The sequence below is a fragment of the Montipora capricornis genome, chromosome 6 (assembly GCF_036669925.1).
Source record: "Montipora capricornis isolate CH-2021 chromosome 6, ASM3666992v2, whole genome shotgun sequence".
In the NCBI taxonomy this organism is placed as follows: Eukaryota; Metazoa; Cnidaria; class Anthozoa; order Scleractinia; family Acroporidae; genus Montipora; species Montipora capricornis.
In genome coordinates, this window is record NC_090888.1 from 34,723,348 (window position 1) to 34,751,291 (window position 27,944).

The 27,944-nt window shown below is 36.6% G+C and overlaps 1 protein-coding gene across 1 annotated transcript in view; it reads right to left on the reverse strand.

Moving 5' to 3' along the window:
- LOC138051998 (ubiquitin conjugation factor E4 B-like) overlaps window positions 1-27,944 on the reverse strand; it is a 57,437-nt gene that overhangs the window by 10,450 nt on the left and 19,043 nt on the right. Inside the window, exons 13-21 of the mRNA XM_068898346.1 lie at window positions 27,767-27,856; window positions 26,531-26,636; window positions 26,145-26,380; window positions 25,734-25,861; window positions 25,323-25,421; window positions 21,958-22,075; window positions 21,259-21,376; window positions 21,010-21,136; window positions 326-467 (exon numbers count right to left, since the gene is read on the reverse strand). Of these exons, the coding sequence (XP_068754447.1) occupies window positions 326-467; window positions 21,010-21,136; window positions 21,259-21,376; window positions 21,958-22,075; window positions 25,323-25,421; window positions 25,734-25,861; window positions 26,145-26,380; window positions 26,531-26,636; window positions 27,767-27,856 (1,164 nt within the window). The remainder of the gene's footprint in view (window positions 1-325; window positions 468-21,009; window positions 21,137-21,258; window positions 21,377-21,957; window positions 22,076-25,322; window positions 25,422-25,733; window positions 25,862-26,144; window positions 26,381-26,530; window positions 26,637-27,766; window positions 27,857-27,944) is intronic.

Sequence of the window (27,944 nt, forward strand, 5' to 3'; positions counted from 1 at the left end):
CAGGACTCAGTTGACACTCTGTTTGATCTTTTATTGAATTACTTTCTTTTAAACTTTATTGTCAAGCAAATTGCAACCACAGTAACATATTTACCCTTCTGCAGATAGATAACAACAACACCAACTGAGGGTGGTCCACCTGTGCTCTGAGTGCAAGGAAACTTTGCTTGACATGTTAGTCTAGCTGACAGCAATGGAGAATGGAACTTAAAATATGGAATTTGTTTTGTTTCTTTTATATTTTGATAAATTCGCAAAAGGGAAACTGCCCCCTTCCCAGTTGCCCTCCATTACTCAGAATGTTAATAAATAAATTTAGCCTTACTCTTGGTTGTGCATCCCATTCAGTGGCATTTGCCATCATCTGTTGTGTTTCATTGATGCTTTTCAGTGAGTCCAATGATTCATCCAGCAGGAATGTGGTATCATTGATTAACATGTTAACAAAGCGAACAAAATGATCCGTCCTACAATAAAAACCATACCTACATGTATCACATTTGTGAATTATTACACTGGCCAATGCTTGAATTTGAGATCACTTCTATCTATTTTTGACTTTTAACCACGGTTTTCATTTTCCAAGGTTAATTATTAACTGCTTTTTTGACGATAAACAACGGCAATAAAATGTTATTTGTTAATAACAACTTTAAGAAAAAACTAGAGCCGTAACCAGGTGGTCATTTTATACATGTGTGTAAAAATGCCTGTTGGTTTTACCAATATAGCGAGCACCACCGCCCCCACAAGTAAATTTGTACACAACACGGTGATTTGAAAGAATCCAGAATAAAATCCTTTGGACTAAAAAAGTTTGAATGGAGAGGAACTTACTCTGACATTTTAAATCCTTACAATACTTGCTAATAATAAACAACATTTTCTTTCTAGTATAAGATGAGTAGAACCATTGTACTTGGTAGTTTGCAAAAATGGCAGTTGGACACATCATGTTTAGAATCTTCTTAATTTGTAATTATTGTAACATTTCTAATATGCCTTTACGTTCACGAATAGTAGAAAGAGTATTGATATCATTTTGAAAACCCTGGGTAGTGTTGTTAATTTTATATGCCCTGTCAATGAGAGTTTTCACTAAACATAATTTGTACTGAAAGGGAATAATAAGTACTGAAATAATTTGAAACTAAACCTGAACGGTGTGAGTCTTTTTTTCGAAAAACAGAAGTGAAACAAGAACACTGATTGTAATTTGATCTCTGCTGTTATTGTTGGTTAGTATGAATTTTAATATCTGCTTGAAAGGAACTTCTAATCTACAAAGAATCATTGTGTTGATAGAAAATACTGTTATATATAATAATATGGATTATCTTGTAAAAATTTTAATGGTATACTCACTATGGCTGATCATGATGTTTGAAACATCGAAAAAAATTATGTTCCTTAAACTCAAAAGTGTGGTTGTGTTCTTACAAAATGTTAGTAACACTAGTCTTGTGCTATCAAACCATTTAAGATTTTATTGCCGTTGTTAATCATCATTGTTTTTAAAAATAGCTGCTTATTCTTATAACCGTATTTTGTCTGCTTATTCTTTTTTATCTTTTATACCAATTTGAAAGTTTTATCCGAGAAATCCCATGGATTCCATAAACACTTAGGTTTGAGGGTTCATGGAAGACAACCCGATTTCCTCAAAATAGTACTGGTTGGTTTTGTTAGAACATGAATATGTATATGATCTTCCATATAAAGAAAACAGAAACCTACAGAGTCCTTTTTGCTTCTGCCATTACACCTGTCAGTAATACAATCCTCAGTGATTACAAACTGTCTCTAGTTTGCCATCATTCCTCTCAGTCTTACCTGCTTTGGTTCATGATGGCTTGGCGGTGTCCCAAGTCTTCCCACAAACTCTTCATTATGATGGAGATGTGATACCTTATACTAAATTTGTCGTAAAACTCATTAGAGCTGCCAGTAGTTTCTACATCTGTATATAAAAAAGCCAAAATAAAAAGAATTAAGTCCCTGTATCTCACGTACATTACAGCACAAACACTCAAGGAGTTGCACAAAAAAATAACGAATTTGCAGATGGAAGCTCTCATTATACCTGTATAAAAGTTCATAAGAGCAGGAGCTAAGTTATCTGGAGCCAAGGGGTGACTGAGGATCATCTCATGAATTTTAGATGCTACTGGCTGAATGTTTGGATTCATCACAAATAAAACCTAAACAACACAACAAACTAATTAGTCTGCCAAAAGTTATCAAATGAAAGTGCTGCAACTAATCTGGAAAATATCAAGAAGCGACTATCTGCAATGCATTTTACATACTTAGATTACCGGTACATTTAATTAAAATCAAAGCTATAATTATAATAAAACTGTTATGTACTGTCCTGTACTAATACACATGTACAAGTACATTGTAGTGAGCAATGAAAAACATGAAATTGTTTTAACACTTATGTGGCAATGCATAAAAGTGCAACATTGTTCAATGGTGATTTGAATCCTGATAAAAAGTGGGTTTAAGAATGGACAAATTACAGCTTTGACAACTGCAAATAGATCTGAATAAAACAAGAGTGCAGCAAATACTGAAATAATAATAATAATAATAATAATAATAATAATAATAATAATAATAATATTTAATAATAATAATAATAATAATAATAATAATGTTTAAAAATATATCTATAAGTATATAAAACAATCACAAATCTAAAAAAAACTATTCCCAGTAATAATAAAAATAATAATAATAATAATAATAATTACAAGTTAAAAATACTAACCTCCACAATTTTTGCCACTAGATAAGGATTTGAGATGTAATTTGGAGAGCATATAATCACAACAAGAAAAGTGACCACATCACTCATAACAGGATCCTCCAAAACTGAAAAAGCATGCCTAGTAAAAAAAAATCACACCAACTTTTCAAAAGAAATATATAAAAAACGAGTGCAAGTGTTTCATCAGGGGTTTCAAACACCGAGAAACAGATGAAAGCACAAGGCCGCAGGAGTGATGAGATGAGTAATGTGATGGAGGTGGCTAAGATGGGGGAGAGATATCCACCAATGACTGTTTATGGAATAATAATAATTATTACTCAGGTCCTTTTTGGAATTATTGTTAATGGTGTACTAATTATTGAAAAATGCTCATTAAATTGTTTCTGAGTGTTCATTGGGTATCAAGGTTCATGCATGTGACCCAAACATGCCTCATTTATTGGCTGTTACACTCATGAATAATTAATGATTTGATAAAATAATGTTGTGGAAAGTTCACTTGGCAATTTTTTTCTAGTAAATGCTCTAATGCTCTAAACTTACGGTGTCCTTCTACAGGGCAGAATTTGTCTCACAGGAGTTCCATTATTTGCATAAAAATAAAAATTATTACGGGTTGCCCCATGACAATCCCAGTTGGAAAACGGGTAGATTTCTCCGTTTTATTTATTTTATTTATTTTATTATTTTTATTTTTTTCCATGTTGGTAAAAGTCTTGCCTGTCACTCCCCTGCTAAGTGGTGTCTTTGTGCATAGAGCCCTGCTGCGCGTATTTTCTTAGGATCGAGAGGGTAGTGGGAAATGCGTAGATTTCTCTGGTGGACACATCATAACGATTAACTTAACCGGCAATGGCGTCGAAAGTCATGCAGCGCGAATGGCGTTTTAGTGGATCTTTGAACAAAAATATACCCTTATGAAACTCAATAATGGCAAATCAATTGGATACTGAACAAGACAGGCGACAACATCGACAACAATCTGTCGCCCGTTGAGCCGTCTTTTACCAAGTGTGCTGTTATGTAGAACACTGAAGATTCGCAGGGCAGCGATAATAGTGAATTCAAAGACTAGACCAGGTGGATTGAATGGAATTTCAAGCGTTAAAAAGATTATTGTCGAAGCAATGCCGCAATTGCGTTTCTTCACCACATGTTCCTTTGATCTCACATTATTGTGTTTTCCGTCAAAATATTCGCTTGTTTTCGCTTTCGCTCGAACATATTTACCTTTATTACATGTCCAGTGAATAGTTTTATCCTCTGGGATGAATTTTCCGTCGAAAAATCGGTTATTTGGGCGGTCAGTGTAAAACGCAGACTGCAGACTGCAGACTGGGGGTAAAATGCAGACTGAGGGTAAAATAAATATTCATAATAAAAGAACGAGTCATAAGGATAAAATAAAGATTGTTTGAAAGACAATCCTGTTTTACATCTGTCAACAACTCACATTATCATGACTGCAGGTCACTGCACCTTTTGGGGATGCGATCATACACGTTGAAATCATCTGTGCTTTGTTTTTGCGCTTCCAGATGCATTGCAATGTTCCAAATTATTTGTCACACCGGTACATCGAGGGAAATCGATCGAAAAACCAACAATTACTACTTCGAATACCTGAATAATCTCGGTTGTCTTTTTTCGGTGCAACGAAATGCACAAAGAATTTCATGTATTCTGAGCAATTAGGACCTGGGGATTTCATTGGTTAAGCTATGCGTGATAACCACTAGGGAGAGGTTATAATTGAAAATTACATCTTCCAGATGCAAAAGAAACAAACTTGTGAACTAAAGGATAAACATAACGTACACGAAAGCGAATGAAAGGATCCTAATAAGAAATTTTTACACCTCAGTCATACTGGCTTAAGCCGACTGAATTGAAACGTTAAATGGTTGCAAAATCCACGTTATCTCTGTCTTTGTTAATTGGTAAATTGTAGCCATGCGTGTCAAAATAAATTGAGTTATTGGGTAATTACTCGATTACTTTGTTCAGTGCAGCAAAATGGACAGTTGAATTACGGGGTGGTGACTTCTTTGCCTAAAAGCAACTCACTTAACGAAACTATCCTTTTTCCAACAACAACAAGGATTCAAACAGCTTCAATTCTTACAGAGTTCGATGAAAATCCGGATTTAAAACATGCGGTGGGGCAACCAAAGCGATGGGAGCTGTGTTGGGGTTTCAGTGTGAAAGTACAAACGGCTACTAACACTCTTCTAACTCTTTTTTCATTATTATTTTATTAACACGCAGTCTGCAGTCTGCAGTCTGCATTTTACCCTCTGTCTGCATTTTATCCCTGGTCTGCAGTCTGCAGTCTGCGTTTTACATTGACCAATTATTTGGGTGGTTTTTGGCAACAGAGGTTAATTATTCGTAATGCGATCGCTTCCGTTGCCGTTAGCAATGGGTCGCAAATTTGACACTTTTATCGCATTATCACATTACACATTGAATCCATGTTATCTATTATTCCTAAAAATCTAAAAATATTCGTGCCTCATCAGTTTTCGGTTGAATTTATGTCCAAGAAAGCAGATAAATTGCAGAAAATTTTAGTTTTGCATCCAAACATTCGTAATCAACGCTAAAATGACCAAATTTTGCCTGGAAAACATATTTTACTGTTATTTTTCTTAAATTTTTTCGTTCAACTTTATTATAAAATGTTTCAGTTGTCTGTAAATAAGTTATATGCTGTTGGAAAGCTTATTTTCTTAGCTTTAAAATGATGTATTTTTTTCCCCCTAACTTTAAATATTGTTTGAGAAAAAAAAAATTTTTTTGGCGATGGCTGATTTACCGCGGTTTTCTCGTGGCTGGGAAAGTAGGAAAAAGAGTTAGGCCGGTAGCCAGGTTTTTAACCTCAGAAAAGGATCTGTTTCGTCATACAAACGTGTGAGGACCTGTGAGCCAAAGGGCCTCTGCTGGTATGACTTCTGGGTGACCCCTTAATAACTTCTTACTAACCGAGTGTGAGGGCTGCACTGCCAGGGAAATATTGGCCCGAGGTCGTGGCAGTACGGACCGAGCGCAGCGAGGTCCGCACAAAAACGACCCAGGGCCAATATTCCCCAGTACAGCTCGAGCTAGCTCGGTCAGTAAGTAGTTTATTATATGGTTTTCTTTTTGCAAGCCCGTAATCGGCCCGTGGGCTAGTCACAATTAGCCAATCAGAGCGCGCGTTATATCGGCTACAAACCCCAACTTGAAAAAAACTGCCTGGAACGCTCCACGTACCACAGGCAACCCAGTGTACCCTCACAGAGGGTCTAGTTTCTTTATTGTTCAGAGTTTATTTGCCCAACTTGACCTTGCACAAAGGTTTAAACTTACATGTTGACAAAGAGTAGAAACTCCGCCACATCGCTAACAAAGTAATCTGGTAGGGATGCAAGCTCCATAGATATGTTCTCTGGAAGAGGAAGCTTGAGCCTAGACATAGGAACAGAAAATTAACAATATTACCAAGCCTCAACAGGACACGCATTTTCTCTTCAAAATTTTGAATTTGCAACACAAACAAGTTTAATTGCAATAAATTACTATCCTTTCTGTGCATAGTATACATTTTACTTTAAACAACTTCAGGCCATATTTTAATTTAAATTTAAGGAAGCAGGACTCATAAAAGTTGGAAACAACTTCCTGAAGGCCATCAACTTGACCCAAACCATAAAAAAAGATAAATTACAGGACAGGATTAATTAAATTTTTCTAGGAGAACAGCATCAATAACAAACTTACTGCTTTTTACATGGATTAACAAGCCTCAAGATCCAGGTCACGAAAAATGCATAAAACTTTAAACAGCCACGTAACATCTCCTCATCCAGCAAACCAACGTCAGAACATGCTTTACCATTTTCAAGTTTCTAGCAAAGAAATAATACAGTCATGTGAGAGCACATGATATAAAATTTAATATTTAACATAAGGTAATTGTATTTGGAACTTGATGTAGGATGATTAACCGTTCCAAATTTAAATATAGGGACATAATTTTCCTTGTTTTCCTTCAGTTTACTATGTCATCTCTTTTTGATCTGTAAACATTTGAGACAAATTATTGTTACTTTTCTTCAAAATTCATGCAGTTTTTAAGTTATTTGTTATTTGCAAGCAGTTTCACTGCTGGGCACATTTTCACAACCTTACCTTTATCTGATCTTTCCATTTTTTTAACAAGCTTTTATTTCTAGATGCCATTGAAGTTTCCATCCATTCACTCTCACGTGATTGTAAATGCTCAATCATGCGAGTTAAATCGCGAAGAGCTCTCTGTCTGCGTGAATGTCGTCTACAAGCTGGTAATAATGCTACATGATGAGCTTGAATTGCCATGAAGAAGCATTCAGTGGGAAATTTGGGCTCTAACCATGAATTTCCTCTGTCTGTTGAAAACCAATGCACTTATGTCATGTACTATGTTCTTATGAGACTGTAATCAAAACTGTTAGGAATTTTCTGAGGTGTCTTATAGGAAATGATGCTCAAAGCAAAATGTGTAACAAACAAACAGCAAGTGAAAGTGAAGTCAGTACCCAATTTTTGTCTCCACTCTCCAACTTCTTGTGTTGTGAGTTTAAGACGTGACTCCTGGGAAATGTCTATTCTTGACTTGGGATGGTGAAGATACAAGTTATCCACCTTCAAAATAAACAAAAAAATTGTAAAAGTAGTAGTTAATATTCTCACCTGAAGTCCGAAGTCCTGAAGATGATCTTTACATTCAAGTGAGACATATTTTTCCACTCATGCTAATAATTATGATATTATTAAATGGAAGGTGATATTGAGGGCTCACTGAGGCCCCCCATAGCCTGCTAGTCAATAACTGTTGTTAGTATCATGGTATAATTATACTAAAATGGTGGATAGCATTGAAGGTGTGCTCTAATTGGCTACTCAAACTCCAAATATCCTTTGCTATTCACCTCAGAGCAAATCATGCTGGATTTGCACCCGAAAATGAGTCAAAATCACCTTTGTGTACTGTATTATCTCACTGTTTTAGTATAATTATACTAAAAACAGCTATTCACCTCTGTCCGTGTCAGAGGCTAGTGGTGGATATTTACTGAACTACGAAGCAATGAGATAAATATCCACCCCCTCCACTTCAGCGAATAGTTGTTATTGATGTGGTGCTGGAAAACCTGTCATTACTACATACAACACAGTCACGTGAATAGCGCTTTCCATGCATTCTGATTGGCTTGCTTAGAGGTAAATATCAAGTACCATTCACCTCTGAAAAAACTGAGAAAAACAAAATGGCTTCCCATTTCACTTTGGTTTAGTCCGTTGCTCAAGTGCCAAACTAATATCAACCACTATTCACCTCTATTTCAATAACTGTTATTGTTTAATTAGTAATTAAATTTTACGATCATTAGAGGACTTTTCCAACATACTATGAATATTTTTACCAAATCATACATGTGCAGACTTCAGTGACCAGTATGTATCCAAAGAACTGTTGGGTAGCAAAGTGTGTGAGAAAATGAATGCAATTTACTATAGTTTTTATTAAATAAAATTTCATCCTGCTGCCATCACTATTATTCTGCGTGGGTCCACATGTAAAATCAATGGAAGGTTAACTAAATGTATATATCAAGTGAGGCTATGATCCTCGCAGTTATAATGTAATTTTAGCAACTGCATTCATAACTGTGAGGATGATACAGTAGCTTCACTTGATTTCATAATAATATTATTATATTACTTCATTCATTAATGTATATAATGATCAAGTAAAACAGCTAGTTTATACCTTCTCAATTTTAACCTTTGCACAGAGCTGCTGTAACACAGTCATGACATTCAACATAAATCCATCAGAAGCAACTTGTCTATCGTCAACCTACATACAAAACATTTTCTTGTGACAACACTTGTATTTGTATACAAAAATATGTTGTCTGTGCAGAAGTAAACACTTTATAATAATAATAGGGAAAAACTTAATTTTACCACTTCTGTGAATCACAAAGAGTCACCACGCCATAGCAATTTACTGGAGTGTCTAAAACTAGCTTGACATTCTGACACCAGGGCTTCAAAAAGCAGTTATTGCAATAACCTGCTGTCACTCTCAAACTAGAATAAAAAAGGCTATTAAATCATAGCATTCCCTTACAAAGATCATTTTTACAGTGAAAAGCACTTACAACCCACTTTTACATTTTGTCACAATCAAGTCCTCATTTATCTTACCCTTTCATCAAATGAGAGCATTCCATTGAACTAAGTTCAATGTTTGGCTAGTTTGTACAATTCAGCACCAGTTTTCAATAAAATTAATAATTAATTACAACTGGTTGGTGTGAGACATACTTGATCCTTTCTGAGGACAGTCAAGTAATAACGAAGATGAGCAACATGTTTCAGTATCAGACCTTTTATCTCTGATACTAGGAAATGTCTTTCATTTTATGTAAAGAGTGACAGTGTGTATTGTGACTGACCTGTAATTGAGCTTTGCGGTGATTTCTCCGCAACACTGTAGCAATGAAGGAAAGACAAGAATCCCGACTCTCTGTAGATACCAGCATACTGTGGATTATCTTAAAAATCTCTGTCTTCAAAAATAGGAATGGAACATAACTAAAAATCAGTTCATATTTCAATACACCAACAGATTTGCTTGGATAAAAGAATTGTAGCTAATGTTAAGAATCAAACTATTGGATTGAGTGCTTTCCATTTTACTTCATCAGAAAACTATCAGGTGTTTGACTAGTATTTACAATTAAGGCTAAAAATCCTTTACAAAGTAAAAAACTGAACGTTTTCGGTGTTAAGCCATCTTCAGGGTAGTTTGTGTTTGCTGTCAACTGAAGCTGTTTAAAACCAGGGAAAAGAAAATTACTGTATTGTTCTCTGACTTTCCTGCCAAAAATGCCAAATCAGGCTGCATATAATTCACTCTTAAACCTGTGAATTACATTATATTAATATTGTGTCACCTACTCTAGCTAAATGAAGAGCATTTCGTAAGGTGACATTCACAAGCTTAAAATTGTCTGACGATTCCGAAAAGTACTGGTCCACAATCTGAGGCTGTTGAATGAAACAATAAAAATGATACTGTTTAATATAATATTGTAGTTTAAGTTTTACATTTGAAGAATCCTTATTTGCCACAGGGAACAACATTATAACAATAACTTTTATTAAAATAATAAAAATAATATAACAATAATAATAATAATAATAATTTTAATAATAATAATAATAATATCCCACAATATTGTGGTATATGCAAATACAGAAAGACCGTGAGATAAAGCCAACAGACCAGACATTGTAATAAAAGACAAACAGGAGAAAAGCCTACTCATTGATATGTCCATCCCTACTGAAAAGAACACTTCAGTTAAAGTTACTGAAAAGCTGTCAAAATATAAAGACCTCGAAATCGAGATTGAGCGAATGTGGGGGATGAAGCCACAACGATCCCAGTTGTTATTGGAGCGGTGGGACTAATAAAAAAGGGCTTGGAGAAATACACCAAACAAATCCGGGTAACATCAAAATTAGTGATCTACAGAAGATTGCACTGCTAGGAACATCTCGCATCCTACGAAAGACACTCTCTATCAAGTAGGATAGACTTCTACCTCATTTTAGCCCTAGGCCCAAGGAATGAAATTGGCTATTGTGTTGTAAAGGGGCATAAAGTTATAGGAGATAGAATAATAATAATAATAATAATAATAATAATAATAATAATGTGTAAATTGCCAAATGAAAATAAAATATATAATAATGAAACTAATGACAGTTTTACTGTTATGGTAATAATAAGTACTGTGATACAAAATGATGAAGACGAGAGTCAACCCATGTACATGTGCATCATGTTTGGCAACTTGAAAACCCAAATGTTCCACCTATAATTCTAAAAAACAATGCCAAAGAAAAAATAATACTACCCATAATGAATGTTCCAGAAACAAGTAACATAATGAGGACCCAGATCATCTAGATACTGTACAGTTACAGCTGTATATTTAACTAATACTACCATAATAATAATAATTAAAAGTTTGTAATTATTATAAACTTTTGTTTGGTTCTCCTTTCTGTGAGACTAGAACAACCAAGTTTGTTTCATTTATTTAGCTTAAAGTAAAACTTAATAATAAGATAGCGTCACGTAATCCACCTTGAAATAAATGGTGCTACATGATTTTGCAATACCTGTAGTTTATTGAATGATGTAATTATACATCTTATTTGATGTTTAACATAATTATAAAGGCCCTAGCAAACGGCTTCAAAATTTGTCAATGCTAAAGAAAGAACAGAAGGGCCTAAAACCTCAATTTCACCAGTGGTTGTTATGGCGAAACCAAATGGGAAGCTGTGTCTCTGTGCTGACATGAGACTGGTGAACAGTGTTTTACACCAGCAATGACCTAAACAGTTGTACATTCTCAGTGAGCTTGACATCAAGTGGACACTTTCATCAGGTGAGTTAGTGGAAGGCTGAAGCCTAACTTTAAAAAACAGGCTGAGAGAAATTATAGGAGGCTGATGTTCAAAATTAGCTGTGCCCCTGAAATGTATAACCAATAACACCACATGTATTGGAAGGCTGTGAAGAAGTGAAGTATGTCTGTAAGACATCACTGTACATGGACAGACTCGGTTTTATAGACTTCACTTTTAACTTGTGGCCTGCATTTTCCGATGCTGTGATACATCAAACTGACGCCGTCTTTGAAGAATTTGCCGGAGCGATCAAGTCGATCTTGCACAAATCCTGCCAGTTTTTCGCGGATAGCCGTGAGTTCGCGGACAATGAAATCTCTGAATCGCACATCGCTCACATCCCTATGTTTGAGTTCTCGGCTCCTTTAAATTTATCTCGGATCTTGCAAAACAAAAGTTTAAATGTCAATCGTAAAATGTCAGAAACTATTGAAGCCATGACTTCGTGAAAGGGCCGTTGAGCACATTTGCTATTTTTGGTAGTTTTCTTGGGTAGCGGCCAAAACGCGGCGTCGAGGCCGAGGCCGGGGTTGGGGTCGGTTCGGGGTCGGGGCCGGGGACAGAGTCGGAGTGTCTTTATTTCCCAATTTTTTTTTTTGTTCCATTTTTTTTTTGTTATTCTCCTGTACCGTTATTTTCGAATGACCGGCATCTGTCCTTCATTTATGGTGGAAATTAGTCAAAAAAAGGAACCAACGAAAGGCATGAGAACTGGCTTAAGGAACATCTTAGTTTTTTTTCTAAATCGGACTTTGTGTTTTTTGTTGTTTTAAATCGAAGTTGGTTTTGGCGAGTATCTGACTTTGTCTTTCCGAAAACCGGAGTTTGTGCTGAAATTGGAGTTTATGGGAATATACATTAACTGCCAGAGACACTGACGACGATCGTGGAACTGTATTGCGGAGGTTTTTACGATCTAAACATTAAATGTGCTTTTAAAATGTGGTGCTCAGCGCGAGTCTTCACCACCCCTTGGTACGGCCCTGGATTGAAAGCTAACCATTTTAAAATGGGTGCTTAGACTTAAATACTCAGTCTGTTTATCAGTGCTATTTGTAGGCAGTCGGCAGTCTGCAGTCTGCGGTCTGGAGACGTCTGCAGTTGTCCTATACACCTGAAATATAGTCAACAGAGAGGACATCGATATGCTAGCTTATGGAAATGTATATTACACCGATTATTATTGTCTGTCTGATTGTTGAATGTGTTATGACTGTTATTTGTAATCGAAATCTACAATAAATGCTTTGAATGCTTTTCGCACCAATGAAAACAAAGTGACAGGTTGTTTTGGTGTGCCAGTGCTTAGGGACAGGGTGTAGGATGTCTGTGTCATTGCTATTTGAGAAACATCTTGTGTTCTTTTATACCGCTCGAACAATTGCAGACTAGTCGTGACTCCATCAGAAAAGCTCGTGAGGCTTTTCTCATACACAGAGGAAAAACACTGGAGCCTGCAGGCCTTACCAGAAGAGATGCAATGTAATTTAGTTTAGCTACCTTTTAATTTTCTTTTGTTTCTTTTATCTTGTTATCATGTATTATTTTTCTTTCCTCTTTTTTATGAATTTCCGTTTTTTTATTAATTTTACACATCACGTAGCCTTTTTATGTCGTTTCCGGTAAATATAAAGATCTTGTAAGAAGCATTTATCCATTCGCTAAACCTGAAGAAGGCTGGTGTTGGCCAGCCGAAATATTTACGCGATCCTAGCAGGGCCGGACGGCTTTTTTGAGGCCCCTGCTCGAAAACTTACAACTACTTTCAAATGCCTCAGGAACAGGCATCGAATTCACCTCACTAATCCTTGATTACTGCTAGTTAAAAGTAGTACTAGATAATAAAAAGCAGCTCGAGAAAATCTCGGTCCGTTTCGTTGGAAGGCCGTCGATCTGACATCACAGTTCTTGAGGTCTTACCTACTTGCTCGCTCTCCCCAGTTCGCGCTCGCTGTTTGAAAACAAAGATGGCGGCAGTTTGTGCTCGATCCTGAAGATCAAACGGGAAAATCGGTAGCCTCCCAGCTCCTACAAGGTCTCTCACCTGATTGGAGACCACCCTTGAGGTTTAACAAAAGAACAAATAACAGAAACAATGGCCCTTTTGTTTTAGGCCTAGGGTAACAGAAACAATGGGCCCTTTGTTTTAGGCCTAGGGTCCATTGCTTCTGTTATTTGTTCTTTTGTTAAACCTCAAGGATGGTCTCCAATCAGGTGAGACCTTGTAAGAGCTGCGAGGTGACCCGGGAAAATGGGGGACTGTGAACAATCTACTAGCTTGCTTGCTTACTTGCTTACACCAGACCGTTGACATTGTGCAATACGGCAATTTATAGCCCGTAAACACAAAAACTATAAGATGTCTTTTTCATTTAGGTGTGTCCGGGTTGGGTGAGGACTGATATGTGTGGAGCCAATGGGCTCAGGTCTCCAGATGACGGCCAGATTTTCTTTCTTTTTTTTTTCTTTTTCTTTTTTTTCATGTCGGTTTTAGAACTTAGAAGCATCCATATTATTTATCGATGTTTTAAATTATCACGCAATCTTCCCAACCATTTTTGTGAATGATTTTTATATATATATAATAAACATATATCCCGGCGGCTGTGGCTTCGTCTCCAACGCTTTTCACGTGGTTGATTTTTGTCCCTTCATAGGTGCTGATACCATAGTGTACTGTGCCCTTCTTCCAAAAGGAACAACAAGTCCAAATGGAGAACTTGTGTACAAAAGAAAAATACTACAATGGACATCAGGCAAATAGAAACCTCATAATGGTGTGTAAATTTCAGCCCTCGCTCGCTGAATCCTGACGAAATGTCTTCATAATCTTTTACAGCTGGCTTTCTTTAAGTAACAGGCGGTTACTGCGAATAAACGACAGCGTTGCTGAAAAATACTGGTTGCGAAAAACGTTCGGCTTTACCCTTTTTTCCGCGGACATGAATGTATTCATCGCAGATGGTCCAATTACCGTAGGAGTGTAGTTTTGTAGTCACGTAGCTAGCACTCGAGGGTATCCAGTCATCTCGCCTACGTTCAAATTCAAGCTAATCCTTTGTTACAATTTCCTTTCTTACATTTTTCACTGTTGCGTTGGCGTCAAATCCTTCTTTCCATACAAAGATCGCTTGAACTGCTCTCAACAATCTAAAGACATTTACAAAACATAAACACAAACATCTTAACTTAACATAAAAATCTCGCATAAACTTCTTGGTCAGGTGTAACCATTTCTAACATCTGTCTTGGAGGACACACGTGCTTGCAATTGCTGCAAAAGCTAACCGCGTCTTGGGCCTACTTAAAGATGTCCCGAGGCTATATGGGTATCTATCACTGGTTCGTCCAATCGTAGAATATGCGTGCCTCCCTTGGAAGCCGCGTCAGAAAAATTCTGAATATTTGTCAGACAAATTAGAACGAATCCAACGAAACGGGTCCAAATGGATGATTCTCGGCAAGGACTCTGCTTATAATGAAAGACTATAAGTCAGGATGGATGGACTTGGAAATTCGTTGTGATTAGTTAAGACAACTTTTTAAATATATTAAAGGTTTTTGTAATGTTAACTTGGAAAATAATCCATCCTTTTCTAACGGCCGTACTAGATCCTCTAATAGGGAGCTTACGAAACGACGACGCCGACGGCAACGACGACGCTACAAAACAATAACTTTAGTGAGCAAAAAACAGTGGCTCTGCACGCTCTGCAAGTACGTTTTACATTTTGGTACATTTCTTTGCCGTCATCTCCTAAACAGGGAGTTTAAGACACGACAACGGCTTCGGCACGACAACCCCAAAAAGCAGTAATATATTGGTGGTTGAAAGAACCAAAATTCAACATATTTTGAAGTGACGTTTTCGTCCCGGTAGCAGTCGTGGTTTTCGTTAAACTCCCTAATGGGCGACGGTTGTTGACCAAATTCAACTTTTAAGTTTTGTGGAGGATCCAGCACATGAGCGTAAACTTTCAGCTCTCTCTCTAGTTTTACCCACTCATACCAGTTTAAGTTCTTTTTTTGTTACTTTTGCATTTTTTTCAAGATTGAAATGACAAGAAATAGTTTCGCAGTGATATGAATAACGCGAACTTGTATAAACTCCTTGGTGAAGTCCTTGTAGCCGTTAATCGTCCTCGTTTCGTTCAAGTTCCCTAAAAACCATAAGATATGGACGACAAAAGTGACCATTCTTTTGAATGGGATATATTGACAGCACAAAAGTACGATAAATTTTCAGTTGGAAATCTCTCTACGCTTAATTTTATAGACCACTGATACCAGTTAATTCCTTCAAGAAACAGTTACTACGCATTTTTAATGCGAAATGACATGAAATAAAAATCGTAGTGATATGAATAACGCAAACTTGTATTTTTAAATGAAGTCCTTGCAAGTACGTCGTGTCAATTTGTTCAAGCTCCCTATACGCAATATGTGCAGATATGGACGAACAAATGGTATTAACTTTTGAATAGTCAATTGACAGCTGGAAATGCTTGGCCGAACGATTTTTTCTCCGCTGATAATGTTAATAAGTTCAAGAAACTTTTGTACAAATGTTTAATTTGCGAGATTTTAGGGTCATTTTATTCAAAGTAAAATTTTCTATCTGGATTTTGTTTGTATCAATTACGTACAACCTCTCCCTTGGGGAGCCTTCTAGGCTCGTAACAGAGACTTTACCTTTACCAAGGGGTTATCGCGCATAGCTTTTAACCAATAAAATCCCCGTGTACTAATCCTATTTTGCATTTTGCTGCACCCAAAAAGGTCAACCGAGATTAGAACTCGGATACCTTTCAGGTATTCCGAGTACTTAGATTCAGATGGGGGAAATAAACACATTTCGATAAGGGCACTTTAAGATTTGCAATGACAAGCTATTTTTCCCCGCCAAAACCTTTCTTCAATGCTTCCATCGGCACAACTCTTTGGTGTGTTAGAGCCAATATTAGGGATCGTACGCATGGACGAAGACGACGCCAAACGAGAACTTTGCCTAAAAGTTTTATTTCCCGTTCATTGTAGCAATTTCTTGATATCTCCAAGTCGTTCGGAATGGAAAGTGTGTTTCAACATTGGCATGAGGGGTATGGTTGTTTGGGATGTAAATTTAAAATGTTTCGTCAGGTTCTCACGTTCCTCTACACAACCCGCTCAAATTTGGTCAATTCACGTCGTTGTTTTCAGGACGAAGACGGCAAAAAAAAAATGTGTAAAAAAGCAAAACGCGCGTTGCAAGGCGTGCAGGGCGTTTTTTTTCGTTCATTAATCGTATTATTTTGTGGCGTTCTCGTAGCCGTCTTCGACTTCCTTGCGTAAACTCCCTACTATTGCCACTGTAACGAAAGGCGAAATCCGCTCATCAGAAAATCGAGCTTTTTTACGAAGGAATCACCGTTATTTGCTTTTTGCTGCCTTGAAAGCGTTTCCGAGACGCAACGCTTTCGAGGCGTACTAGCACACTCCTTTTGAACGAACACGATAAATTGGCACCATCACATAAAAGATAACCATCACATTGATTAGCCGTCCGTACAAGTTTGATGCCTTTAGGTCGAACAGAGACCAAGGGCGCTTTCCTTTTGTCGGAACTGTCCGGCCAGACCAGTCAGTTTTGCATAGAAAATGCAACAATTTGAAGAAGGAACACTTGCATGATAATCCCTCGGATTCTTCCAGAGGAGTATATATTATCCTCGATGTGTGTTAATTTGATGCCGCTGTAGAGGTTGTCCTTCCAAATACCTGGTCTGGCCGGTCAGTTCTGTCAAATGAAAAGCGCCCCAAGTTACGGACTTTAAACATAGTTAGAAATCCATACAAACGTCACTAATTTTGAGGCTGCCGTCCCCCAATACCATATGAACTGTTACATTTTTTTACGATTTCTGTAATATTCATAAAAATAGGCAAACAAAGTGATTTACACCTCACCTTTTTCCAAATAGTAGGTCCAAGACAGGATTCTCAGTTGTCCCAAATCTGATAAATTTTTTTAAGAGTTAAAATTGTTTTGGGGACGCATCCTCAATATTAGAGTAGAGTGCGTGCCTATTTTTTGTTTCGTTTCGTCGTCAGAAACCTGCCTATTTTGACTTCAGGGTGAACTATTTGCACAGTGAGGTAGAGTGGCCAATCAAAACAGAGTTTGTAATTGAAAATCTTAAACATCTATGAGATGTAAAAAAAAAACTTATGAACATGTGAACCTAAAGTATCGCAAATCATAATGGCGACAAACAAAAAGCGAAGGAAATGGGATCATAAATATGAAGTTTTGACTATCTGAATGATTTTGGGGTTAGATTAAAGCGATATATTGTTGAAAAAAAATCCAAAAGCTATCGCTCTTCGTGTTAATGAGTAATGTAAACAATAGTGACATAGCTGCACATTGACTACCAGCATTAATTTTGATCCAAATACTAAAACACCACGTACCTTGACAGTTGTTTTACTGTGATGAATGGGATGTAAACCAGGGTTTTTCTAGGCTATGTCCCTACAAAAAGGTCGATCTTACCGGCAATATGCCATGGACCAGACTGGACCAAGACTATTTCAAAAAGAAATTGTGTTTCGTTTCTCGAATGGGAGGGGAGGGAGGGAGCAGGGCTGGCGCAGTGGTTAGAGCACTCGCCTCCCCACCAGTGTGGCCTGGGTTCGATTCCCAGATCCGGCGTTATATGTGGGTTTGAGTTTGTTGGTTGTCTACTCCGCTCCGAGAGGTTTTTTCTCCGGGTACTCCGGTTTTCCCCTCCCCTCAAAAACCGACATTTGAGTTGATATATGTTAATTTGATTGATTTCATTTGTGTAGCATCCCACAAGCTATTCACCGCGCACAAGAGTTAGATATGAGCGACACTGACGCTCATCTGTTGTAAGCTGTCGTAAACGAGAGGTACGCACTACTGCAAGAAAAGACGATCAGAATAAAGTAATCAACAATAGAACAGGCAGCAAATATTCATTGGTAATAGTGTGTATTTGTCAAGGGATAGCTGTCATAAGCCATTGACTCCTGGAATTGAGACTTGCTCAAGAGATTTTTGTCAAATGCCAGACGATTTCACTTGTCATAGGAGGCAGTTCAGGAGAAAATGGGTTAATTAAATAATGCTTGCTTCTAACTTTGAATAGATACATCACATGAGGTAGGAAGGATAGGATACAGGTTGCTTGGCAATGGGCCAGCAACTAAAATATCAAATATTAACATTTAGTGTTAGTACCGATAATATAATGACTTGGCCAGGGTAAGTTAACCTGGCTACACAGCTGATCATGAATCCTGCGACAGAGACACCTATTTTAAGCAAAGGTGGACCGGCACACTCTGTTGGTGTTGTTGTTATCCATCTGTAGAATAATAAAGCTGCTCAACATGATCATTGCACAAAAAAACAGACCAAAGGAATTCAAAGCATTTGAGTCTATTTGAATCAACCAATCCGTGTAATGCGACTGTTGGCAGTTCAAAAGCTCAACACAGTCATGTTGTACTGATTGGTAGATTCGAATAGACTCAAATGCTTTGAATTCCATTGGTCTGATTTCTAGCACTGATCATGTTGAGAAAGCTTCATTATGGCTTTCAGGATAGCCTTTTTTTGGTGAGTTTTAGAAAGATGAAGCTCAAATTTGGCGAAGGTATGGGGACATCCTAATCAATTGGATGCTGGTTGTTTAAGGTGAGAATTTCACTGGTTTGGCCTCAGTTCCAGTTTGATCAAGTTGTGGTCACCGGCCGTAGCTCAGTGTTGCCTGCCTTGTCAATTTTCTCAACTCTCTAAACTGGCGGTTGAGAAAAGATCTCACAAAATGATGCATAAAACAGCTTGGAACAACCAAAAAACATAACACAGGACTCAGTTGACACTCTGTTTGATCTTTTATTGAATTACTTCTTTTTAAACTTTATTGTCAAGCAAATTGCAACCACAGTAACATATTTACCCTTCTGCAGATAGATAACAACAACACCAACTGAGGGTGGTCCACCTGTGCTCTGAGTGCAAGGAAACTTTGCTTGACATGTTAGTCTAGCTGACAGCAATGGAGAATGGAACTTAAAATATGGAATTTGTTTTGTTTCTTTTATATTTTGATAAATTCGCAAAAGGGAAACTGCCCCCTTCCCAGTTGCCCTCCATTACTCAGAATGTTAATAAATAAATTTAGCCTTACTCTTGGTTGTGCATCCCATTCAGTGGCATTTGCCATCATCTGTTGTGTTTCATTGATGCTTTTCAGTGAGTCCAATGATTCATCCAGCAGGAATGTGGTATCATTGATTAACATGTTAACAAAGCGAAACAAAATGATCCGTCCTACAATAAAAACCATACCTACATGTATCACATTTGTGAATTATTACACTGGCCAATGCTTGAATTTGAGATCACTTCTATCTATTTTTGACTTTTAACCACGGTTTTCATTTTCCAAGGTTAATTATTAACTGCTTTTTTGACGATAAACAACGGCAATAAAATGTTATTTGTTAATAACAACTTTAAGAAAAAACTAGAGCCGTAACCAGGTGGTCATTTTATACATGTGTGTAAAAATGCCTGTTGGTTTTACCAATATAGCGAGCACCACCGCCCCCACAAGTAAATTTGTACACAACACGGTGATTTGAAAGAATCCAGAATAAAATCCTTTGGACTAAAAAAGTTTGAATGGAGAGGAACTTACTCTGACATTTTAAATCCTTACAATACTTGCTAATAATAAACAACATTTTCTTTCTAGTATAAGATGAGTAGAACCATTGTACTTGGTAGTTTGCAAAAATGGCAGTTGGACACATCATGTTTAGAATCTTCTTAATTTGTAATTATTGTAACATTTCTAATATGCCTTTACGTTCACGAATAGTAGAAAGAGTATTGATATCATTTTGAAAACCCTGGGTAGTGTTGTTAATTTTATATGCCCTGTCAATGAGAGTTTTCACTAAACATAATTTGTACTGAAAGGGAATAATAAGTACTGAAATAATTTGAAACTAAACCTGAACGGTGTGAGTCTTTTTTTCGAAAAACAGAAGTGAAACAAGAACACTGATTGTAATTTGATCTCTGCTGTTATTGTTGGTTAGTATGAATTTTAATATCTGCTTGAAAGGAACTTCTAATCTACAAAGAATCATTGTGTTGATAGAAAATACTGTTATATATAATAATATGGATTATCTTGTAAAAATTTTAATGGTATACTCACTATGGCTGATTATGATGTTTGAAACATCGAAAAAAATTATGTTCCTTAAACTCAAAAGTGTGGTTGTGTTCTTACAAAATATTAGTAACACTAGTCTTGTGCTATCAAACCATTTAAGATTTTATTGCCGTTGTTAATCATCATTGTTTTTAAAAATAGCTGCTTATTCATATAACCGTATTTTGTCTGCTTATTCTTTTTTATCTTTTATACCAATTTGAAAGTTTTATCCGAGAAATCCCATGGATTCCATAAACACTTAGGTTTGAGGGTTCATGGAAGACAACCCGATTTCCTCAAAATAGTACTGGTTGGTTTTGTTAGAACATGAATATGTATATGATCTTCCATATAAAGAAAACAGAAACCTACAGAGTCCTTTTTGCTTCTGCCATTACACCTGTCAGTAATACAATCCTCAGTGATTACAAACTGTCTCTAGTTTGCCATCATTCCTCTCAGTCTTACCTGCTTTGGTTCATGATGGCTTGGCGGTGTCCCAAGTCTTCCCACAAACTCTTCATTATGATGGAGATGTGATACCTTATACTAAATTTGTCGTAAAACTCATTAGAGCTGCCAGTAGTTTCTACATCTGTATATAAAAAAGCCAAAATAAAAAGAATTAAGTCCCTGTATCTCACGTACATTACAGCACAAACACTCAAGGAGTTGCACAAAAAATAACGAATTTGCAGATGGAAGCTCTCATTATACCTGTATAAAAGTTCATAAGAGCAGGAGCTAAGTTATCTGGAGCCAAGGGGTGACTGAGGATCATCTCATGAATTTTAGATGCTACTGGCTGAATGTTTGGATTCATCACAAATAAAACCTAAACAACACAACAAACTAATTAGTCTGCCAAAAGTTATCAAATGAAAGTGCTGCAACTAATCTGGAAAATATCAAGAAGCGACTATCTGCAATGCATTTTACATACTTAGATTACCGGTACATTTAATTAAAATCAAAGCTATAATTATAATAAAACTGTTATGTACTGTCCTGTACTAATACACATGTACAAGTACATTGTAGTGAGCAATGAAAAACATGAAATTGTTTTAACACTTATGTGGCAATGCATAAAAGTGCAACATTGTTCAATGGTGATTTGAATCCTGATAAAAAGTGGGTTTAAGAATGGACAAATTACAGCTTTGACAACTGCAAATAGATCTGAATAAAACAAGAGTGCAGCAAATACTGAAATAATAATAATAATAATAATAATAATAATAATAATAATAATATTTAATAATAATAATAATAATAATAATAATAATAATAATAATGTTTAAAAATATATCTATAAGTATATAAAACAATCACAAATCTAAAAAAAACTATTCCCAGTAATAATAAAAATAATAATAATAATAATAATAATAATTACAAGTTAAAAATACTAACCTCCACAATTTTTGCCACTAGATAAGGATTTGAGATGTAATTTGGAGAGCATATAATCACAACAAGAAAAGTGACCACATCACTCATAACAGGATCCTCCAAAACTGAAAAAGCATGCCTAGTAAAAAAAAATCACACCAACTTTTCAAAAGAAATATATAAAAAACGAGTGCAAGTGTTTCATCAGGGGTTTCAAACACCGAGAAACAGATGAAAGCACAAGGCCGCAGGAGTGATGAGATGAGTAATGTGATGGAGGTGGCTAAGATGGGGGAGAGATATCCACCAATGACTGTTTATGGAATAATAATAATTATTACTCAGGTCCTTTTTGGAATTATTGTTAATGGTGTACTAATTATTGAAAAATGCTCATTAAATTGTTTCTGAGTGTTCATTGGGTATCAAGGTTCATGCATGTGACCCAAACATGCCTCATTTATTGGCTGTTACACTCATGAATAATTAATGATTTGATAAAATAATGTTGTGGAAAGTTCACTTGGCAATTTTTTTCTAGTAAATGCTCTAATGCTCTAAACTTACGGTGTCCTTCTACAGGGCAGAATTTGTCTCACAGGAGTTCCATTATTTGCATAAAAATAAAAATTATTACTGGGTTGCCCCATGACAATCCCAGTTGGAAAACGGGTAGATTTCTCCGTTTTATTTATTTTATTTATTTTATTATTTTTATTTTTTTCCATGTTGGTAAAAGTCTTGCCTGTCACTCCCCTGCTAAGTGGTGTCTTTGTGCATAGAGCCCTGCTGCGCGTATTTTCTTAGGATCGAGAGGGTAGTGGGAAATGCGTAGATTTCTCTGGTGGACACATCATAACGATTAACTTAACCGGCAATGGCGTCGAAAGTCATGCAGCGCGAATGGCGTTTTAGTGGATCTTTGAACAAAAATATACCCTTATGAAACTCAATAATGGCAAATCAATTGGATACTGAACAAGACAGGCGACAACATCGACAACAATCTGTCGCCCGTTGAGCCGTCTTTTACCAAGTGTGCTGTTATGTAGAACACTGAAGATTCGCAGGGCAGCGATAATAGTGAATTCAAAGACTAGACCAGGTGGATTGAATGGAATTTCAAGCGTTAAAATCGCTGAAAAGGTAAGATTATTGTCGAAGCAATGCCGCAATTGCGTTTCTTCACCACATGTTCCTTTGATCTCACATTATTGTGTTTTCCGTCAAAATATTCGCTTGTTTTCGCTTTCGCTCGAACATATTTACCTTTATTACATGTCCAGTGAATAGTTTTATCCTCTGGGATGAATTTTCCGTCGAAAAATCGGTTATTTGGGCGGTCAGTGTAAAACGCAGACTGCAGACTGCAGACTGGGGGTAAAATGCAGACTGAGGGTAAAATAAATATTCATAATAAAAGAACGAGTCATAAGGATAAAATAAAGATTGTTTGAAAGACAATCCTGTTTTACATCTGTCAACAACTCACATTATCATGACTGCAGGTCACTGCACCTTTTGGGGATGCGATCATACACGTTGAAATCATCTGTGCTTTGTTTTTGCGCTTCCAGATGCATTGCAATGTTCCAAATTATTTGTCACACCGGTACATCGAGGGAAATCGATCGAAAAACCAACAATTACTACTTCGAATACCTGAATAATCTCGGTTGTCTTTTTTCGGTGCAACGAAATGCACAAAGAATTTCATGTATTCTGAGCAATTAGGACCTGGGGATTTCATTGGTTAAGCTATGCGTGATAACCACTAGGGAGAGGTTATAATTGAAAATTACATCTTCCAGATGCAAAAGAAACAAACTTGTGAACTAAAGGATAAACATAACGTACACGAAAGCGAATGAAAGGATCCTAATAAGAAATTTTTACACCTCAGTCATACTGGCTTAAGCCGACTGAATTGAAACGTTAAATGGTTGCAAAATCCACGTTATCTCTGTCTTTGTTAATTGGTAAATTGTAGCCATGCGTGTCAAAATAAATTGAGTTATTGGGTAATTACTCGATTACTTTGTTCAGTGCAGCAAAATGGACAGTTGAATTACGGGGTGGTGACTTCTTTGCCTAAAAGCAACTCACTTAACGAAACTATCCTTTTTCCAACAACAACAAGGATTCAAACAGCTTCAATTCTTACAGAGTTCGATGAAAATCCGGATTTAAAACATGCGGTGGGGCAACCAAAGCGATGGGAGCTGTGTTGGGGTTTCAGTGTGAAAGTACAAACGGCTACTAACACTCTTCTAACTCTTTTTTCATTATTATTTTATTAACACGCAGTCTGCAGTCTGCAGTCTGCATTTTACCCTCTGTCTGCATTTTATCCCTGGTCTGCAGTCTGCAGTCTGCGTTTTACATTGACCAATTATTTGGTTTTTGGCAACAGAGGTTAATTATTCGTAATGCGATCGCTTCCGTTGCCGTTAGCAATGGGTCGCAAATTTGACACTTTTATCGCATTATCACATTACACATTGAATCCATGTTATCTATTATTCCTAAAAATCTAAAAATATTCGTGCCTCATCAGTTTTCGGTTGAATTTATGTCCAAGAAAGCAGATAAATTGCAGAAAATTTTAGTTTTGCATCCAAACATTCGTAATCAACGCTAAAATGACCAAATTTTGCCTGGAAAACATATTTTACTGTTATTTTTCTTAAATTTTTTCGTTCAACTTTATTATAAAATGTTTCAGTTGTCTGTAAATAAGTTATATGCTGTTGGAAAGCTTATTTTCTTAGCTTTAAAATGATGTATTTTTTTCCCCCTAACTTTAAATATTGTTTGAGAAAAAAAAAATTTTTTTGGCGATGGCTGATTTACCGCGGTTTTCTCGTGGCTGGGAAAGTAGGAAAAAGAGTTAGGCCGGTAGCCAGGTTTTTAACCTCAGAAAAGGATCTGTTTCGTCATACAAACGTGTGAGGACCTGTGAGCCAAAGGGCCTCTGCTGGTATGACTTCTGGGTGACCCCTTAATAACTTCTTACTAACCGAGTGTGAGGGCTGCACTGCCAGGGAAATATTGGCCCGAGGTCGTGGCAGTACGGACCGAGCGCAGCGAGGTCCGCACAAAAACGACCCAGGGCCAATATTCCCCAGTACAGCTCGAGCTAGCTCGGTCAGTAAGTAGTTTATTATATGGTTTTCTTTTTGCAAGCCCGTAATCGGCCCGTGGGCTAGTCACAATTAGCCAATCAGAGCGCGCGTTATATCGGCTACAAACCCCAACTTGAAAAAAATTGCCTGGAACGCTCCACGTACCACAGGCAACCCAGTGTACCCTCACAGAGGGTCTAGTTTCTTTATTGTTCAGAGTTTATTTGCCCAACTTGACCTTGCACAAAGGTTTAAACTTACATGTTGACAAAGAGTAGAAACTCCGCCACATCGCTAACAAAGTAATCTGGTAGGGATGCAAGCTCCATAGATATGTTCTCTGGAAGAGGAAGCTTGAGCCTAGACATAGGAACAGAAAATTAACAATATTACCAAGCCTCAACAGGACACGCATTTTCTCTTCAAAATTTTGAATTTGCAACACAAACAAGTTTAATTGCAATAAATTACTATCCTTTCTGTGCATAGTATACATTTTACTTTAAACAACTTCAGGCCATATTTTAATTTAAATTTAAGGAAGCAGGACTCATAAAAGTTGGAAACAACTTCCTGAAGGCCATCAACTTGACCCAAACCATAAAAAAAGATAAATTACAGGACAGGATTAATTAAATTTTTCTTGGAGAACAGCATCAATAACAAACTTACTGCTTTTTACATGGATTAACAAGCCTCAAGATCCAGGTCACGAAAAATGCATAAAACTTTAAACAGCCACGTAACATCTCCTCATCCAGCAAACCAACGTCAGAACATGCTTTACCATTTTCAAGTTTCTAGCAAAGAAATAATACAGTCATGTGAGAGCACATGATATAAAATTTAATATTTAACATAAGGTAATTGTATTTGGAACTTGATGTAGGATGATTAACCGTTCCAAATTTAAATATAGGGACATAATTTTCCTTGTTTTCCTTCAGTTTACTATGTCATCTCTTTTTGATCTGTAAACATTTGAGACAAATTATTGTTACTTTTCTTCAAAATTCATGCAGTTTTTAAGTTATTTGTTATTTGCAAGCAGTTTCACTGCTGGGCACATTTTCACAACCTTACCTTTATCTGATCTTTCCATTTTTTTAACAAGCTTTTATTTCTAGATGCCATTGAAGTTTCCATCCATTCACTCTCACGTGATTGTAAATGCTCAATCATGCGAGTTAAATCGCGAAGAGCTCTCTGTCTGCGTGAATGTCGTCTACAAGCTGGTAATAATGCTACATGATGAGCTTGAATTGCCATGAAGAAGCATTCAGTGGGAAATTTGGGCTCTAACCATGAATTTCCTCTGTCTGTTGAAAACCAATGCACTTATGTCATGTACTATGTTCTTATGAGACTGTAATCAAAACTGTTAGGAATTTTCTGAGGTGTCTTATAGGAAATGATGCTCAAAGCAAAATGTGTAACAAACAAACAGCAAGTGAAAGTGAAGTCAGTACCCAATTTTTGTCTCCACTCTCCAACTTCTTGTGTTGTGAGTTTAAGACGTGACTCCTGGGAAATGTCTATTCTTGACTTGGGATGGTGAAGATACAAGTTATCCACCTTCAAAATAAACAAAAAAATTGTAAAAGTAGTAGTTAATATTCTCACCTGAAGTCCGAAGTCCTGAAGATGATCTTTACATTCAAGTGAGACATATTTTTCCACTCATGCTAATAATTATGATATTATTAAATGGAAGGTGATATTGAGGGCTCACTGAGGCCCCCCATAGCCTGCTAGTCAATAACTGTTGTTAGTATCATGGTATAATTATACTAAAATGGTGGATAGCATTGAAGGTGTGCTCTAATTGGCTACTCAAACTCCAAATATCCTTTGCTATTCACCTCAGAGCAAATCATGCTGGATTTGCACCCGAAAATGAGTCAAAATCACCTTTGTGTACTGTATTATCTCACTGTTTTAGTATAATTATACTAAAAACAGCTATTCACCTCTGTCCGTGTCAGAGGCTAGTGGTGGATATTTACTGAACTACGAAGCAATGAGATAAATATCCACCCCCTCCACTTCAGCGAATAGTTGTTATTGATGTGGTGCTGGAAAACCTGTCATTACTACATACAACACAGTCACGTGAATAGTGCTTTCCATGCATTCTGATTGGCTTGCTTAGAGGTAAATATCAAGTACCATTCACCTCTGAAAAAACTGAGAAAAACAAAATGGCTTCCCATTTCACTTTGGTTTAGTCCGTTGCTCAAGTGCCAAACTAATATCAACCACTATTCACCTCTATTTCAATAACTGTTATTGTTTAATTAGTAATTAAATTTTACGATCATTAGAGGACTTTTCCAACATACTATGAATATTTTTAACCAAATCATACATGTGCAGACTTCAGTGACCAGTATGTATCCAAAGAACTGTTGGGTAGCAAAGTGTGTGAGAAAATGAATGCAATTTACTATAGTTTTTATTAAATAAAATTTCATCCTGCTGCCATCACTATTATTCTGCGTGGGTCCACATGTAAAATCAATGGAAGGTTAACTAAATGTATATATCAAGTGAGGCTATGATCCTCGCAGTTATAATGTAATTTTAGCAACTGCATTCATAACTGTGAGGATGATACAGTAGCTTCACTTGATTTCATAATAATATTATTATATTACTTCATTCATTAATGTATATAATGATCAAGTAAAACAGCTAGTTTATACCTTCTCAATTTTAACCTTTGCACAGAGCTGCTGTAACACAGTCATGACATTCAACATAAATCCATCAGAAGCAACTTGTCTATCGTCAACCTACATACAAAACATTTTCTTGTGACAACACTTGTATTTGTATACAAAAATATGTTGTCTGTGCAGAAGTAAACACTTTATAATAATA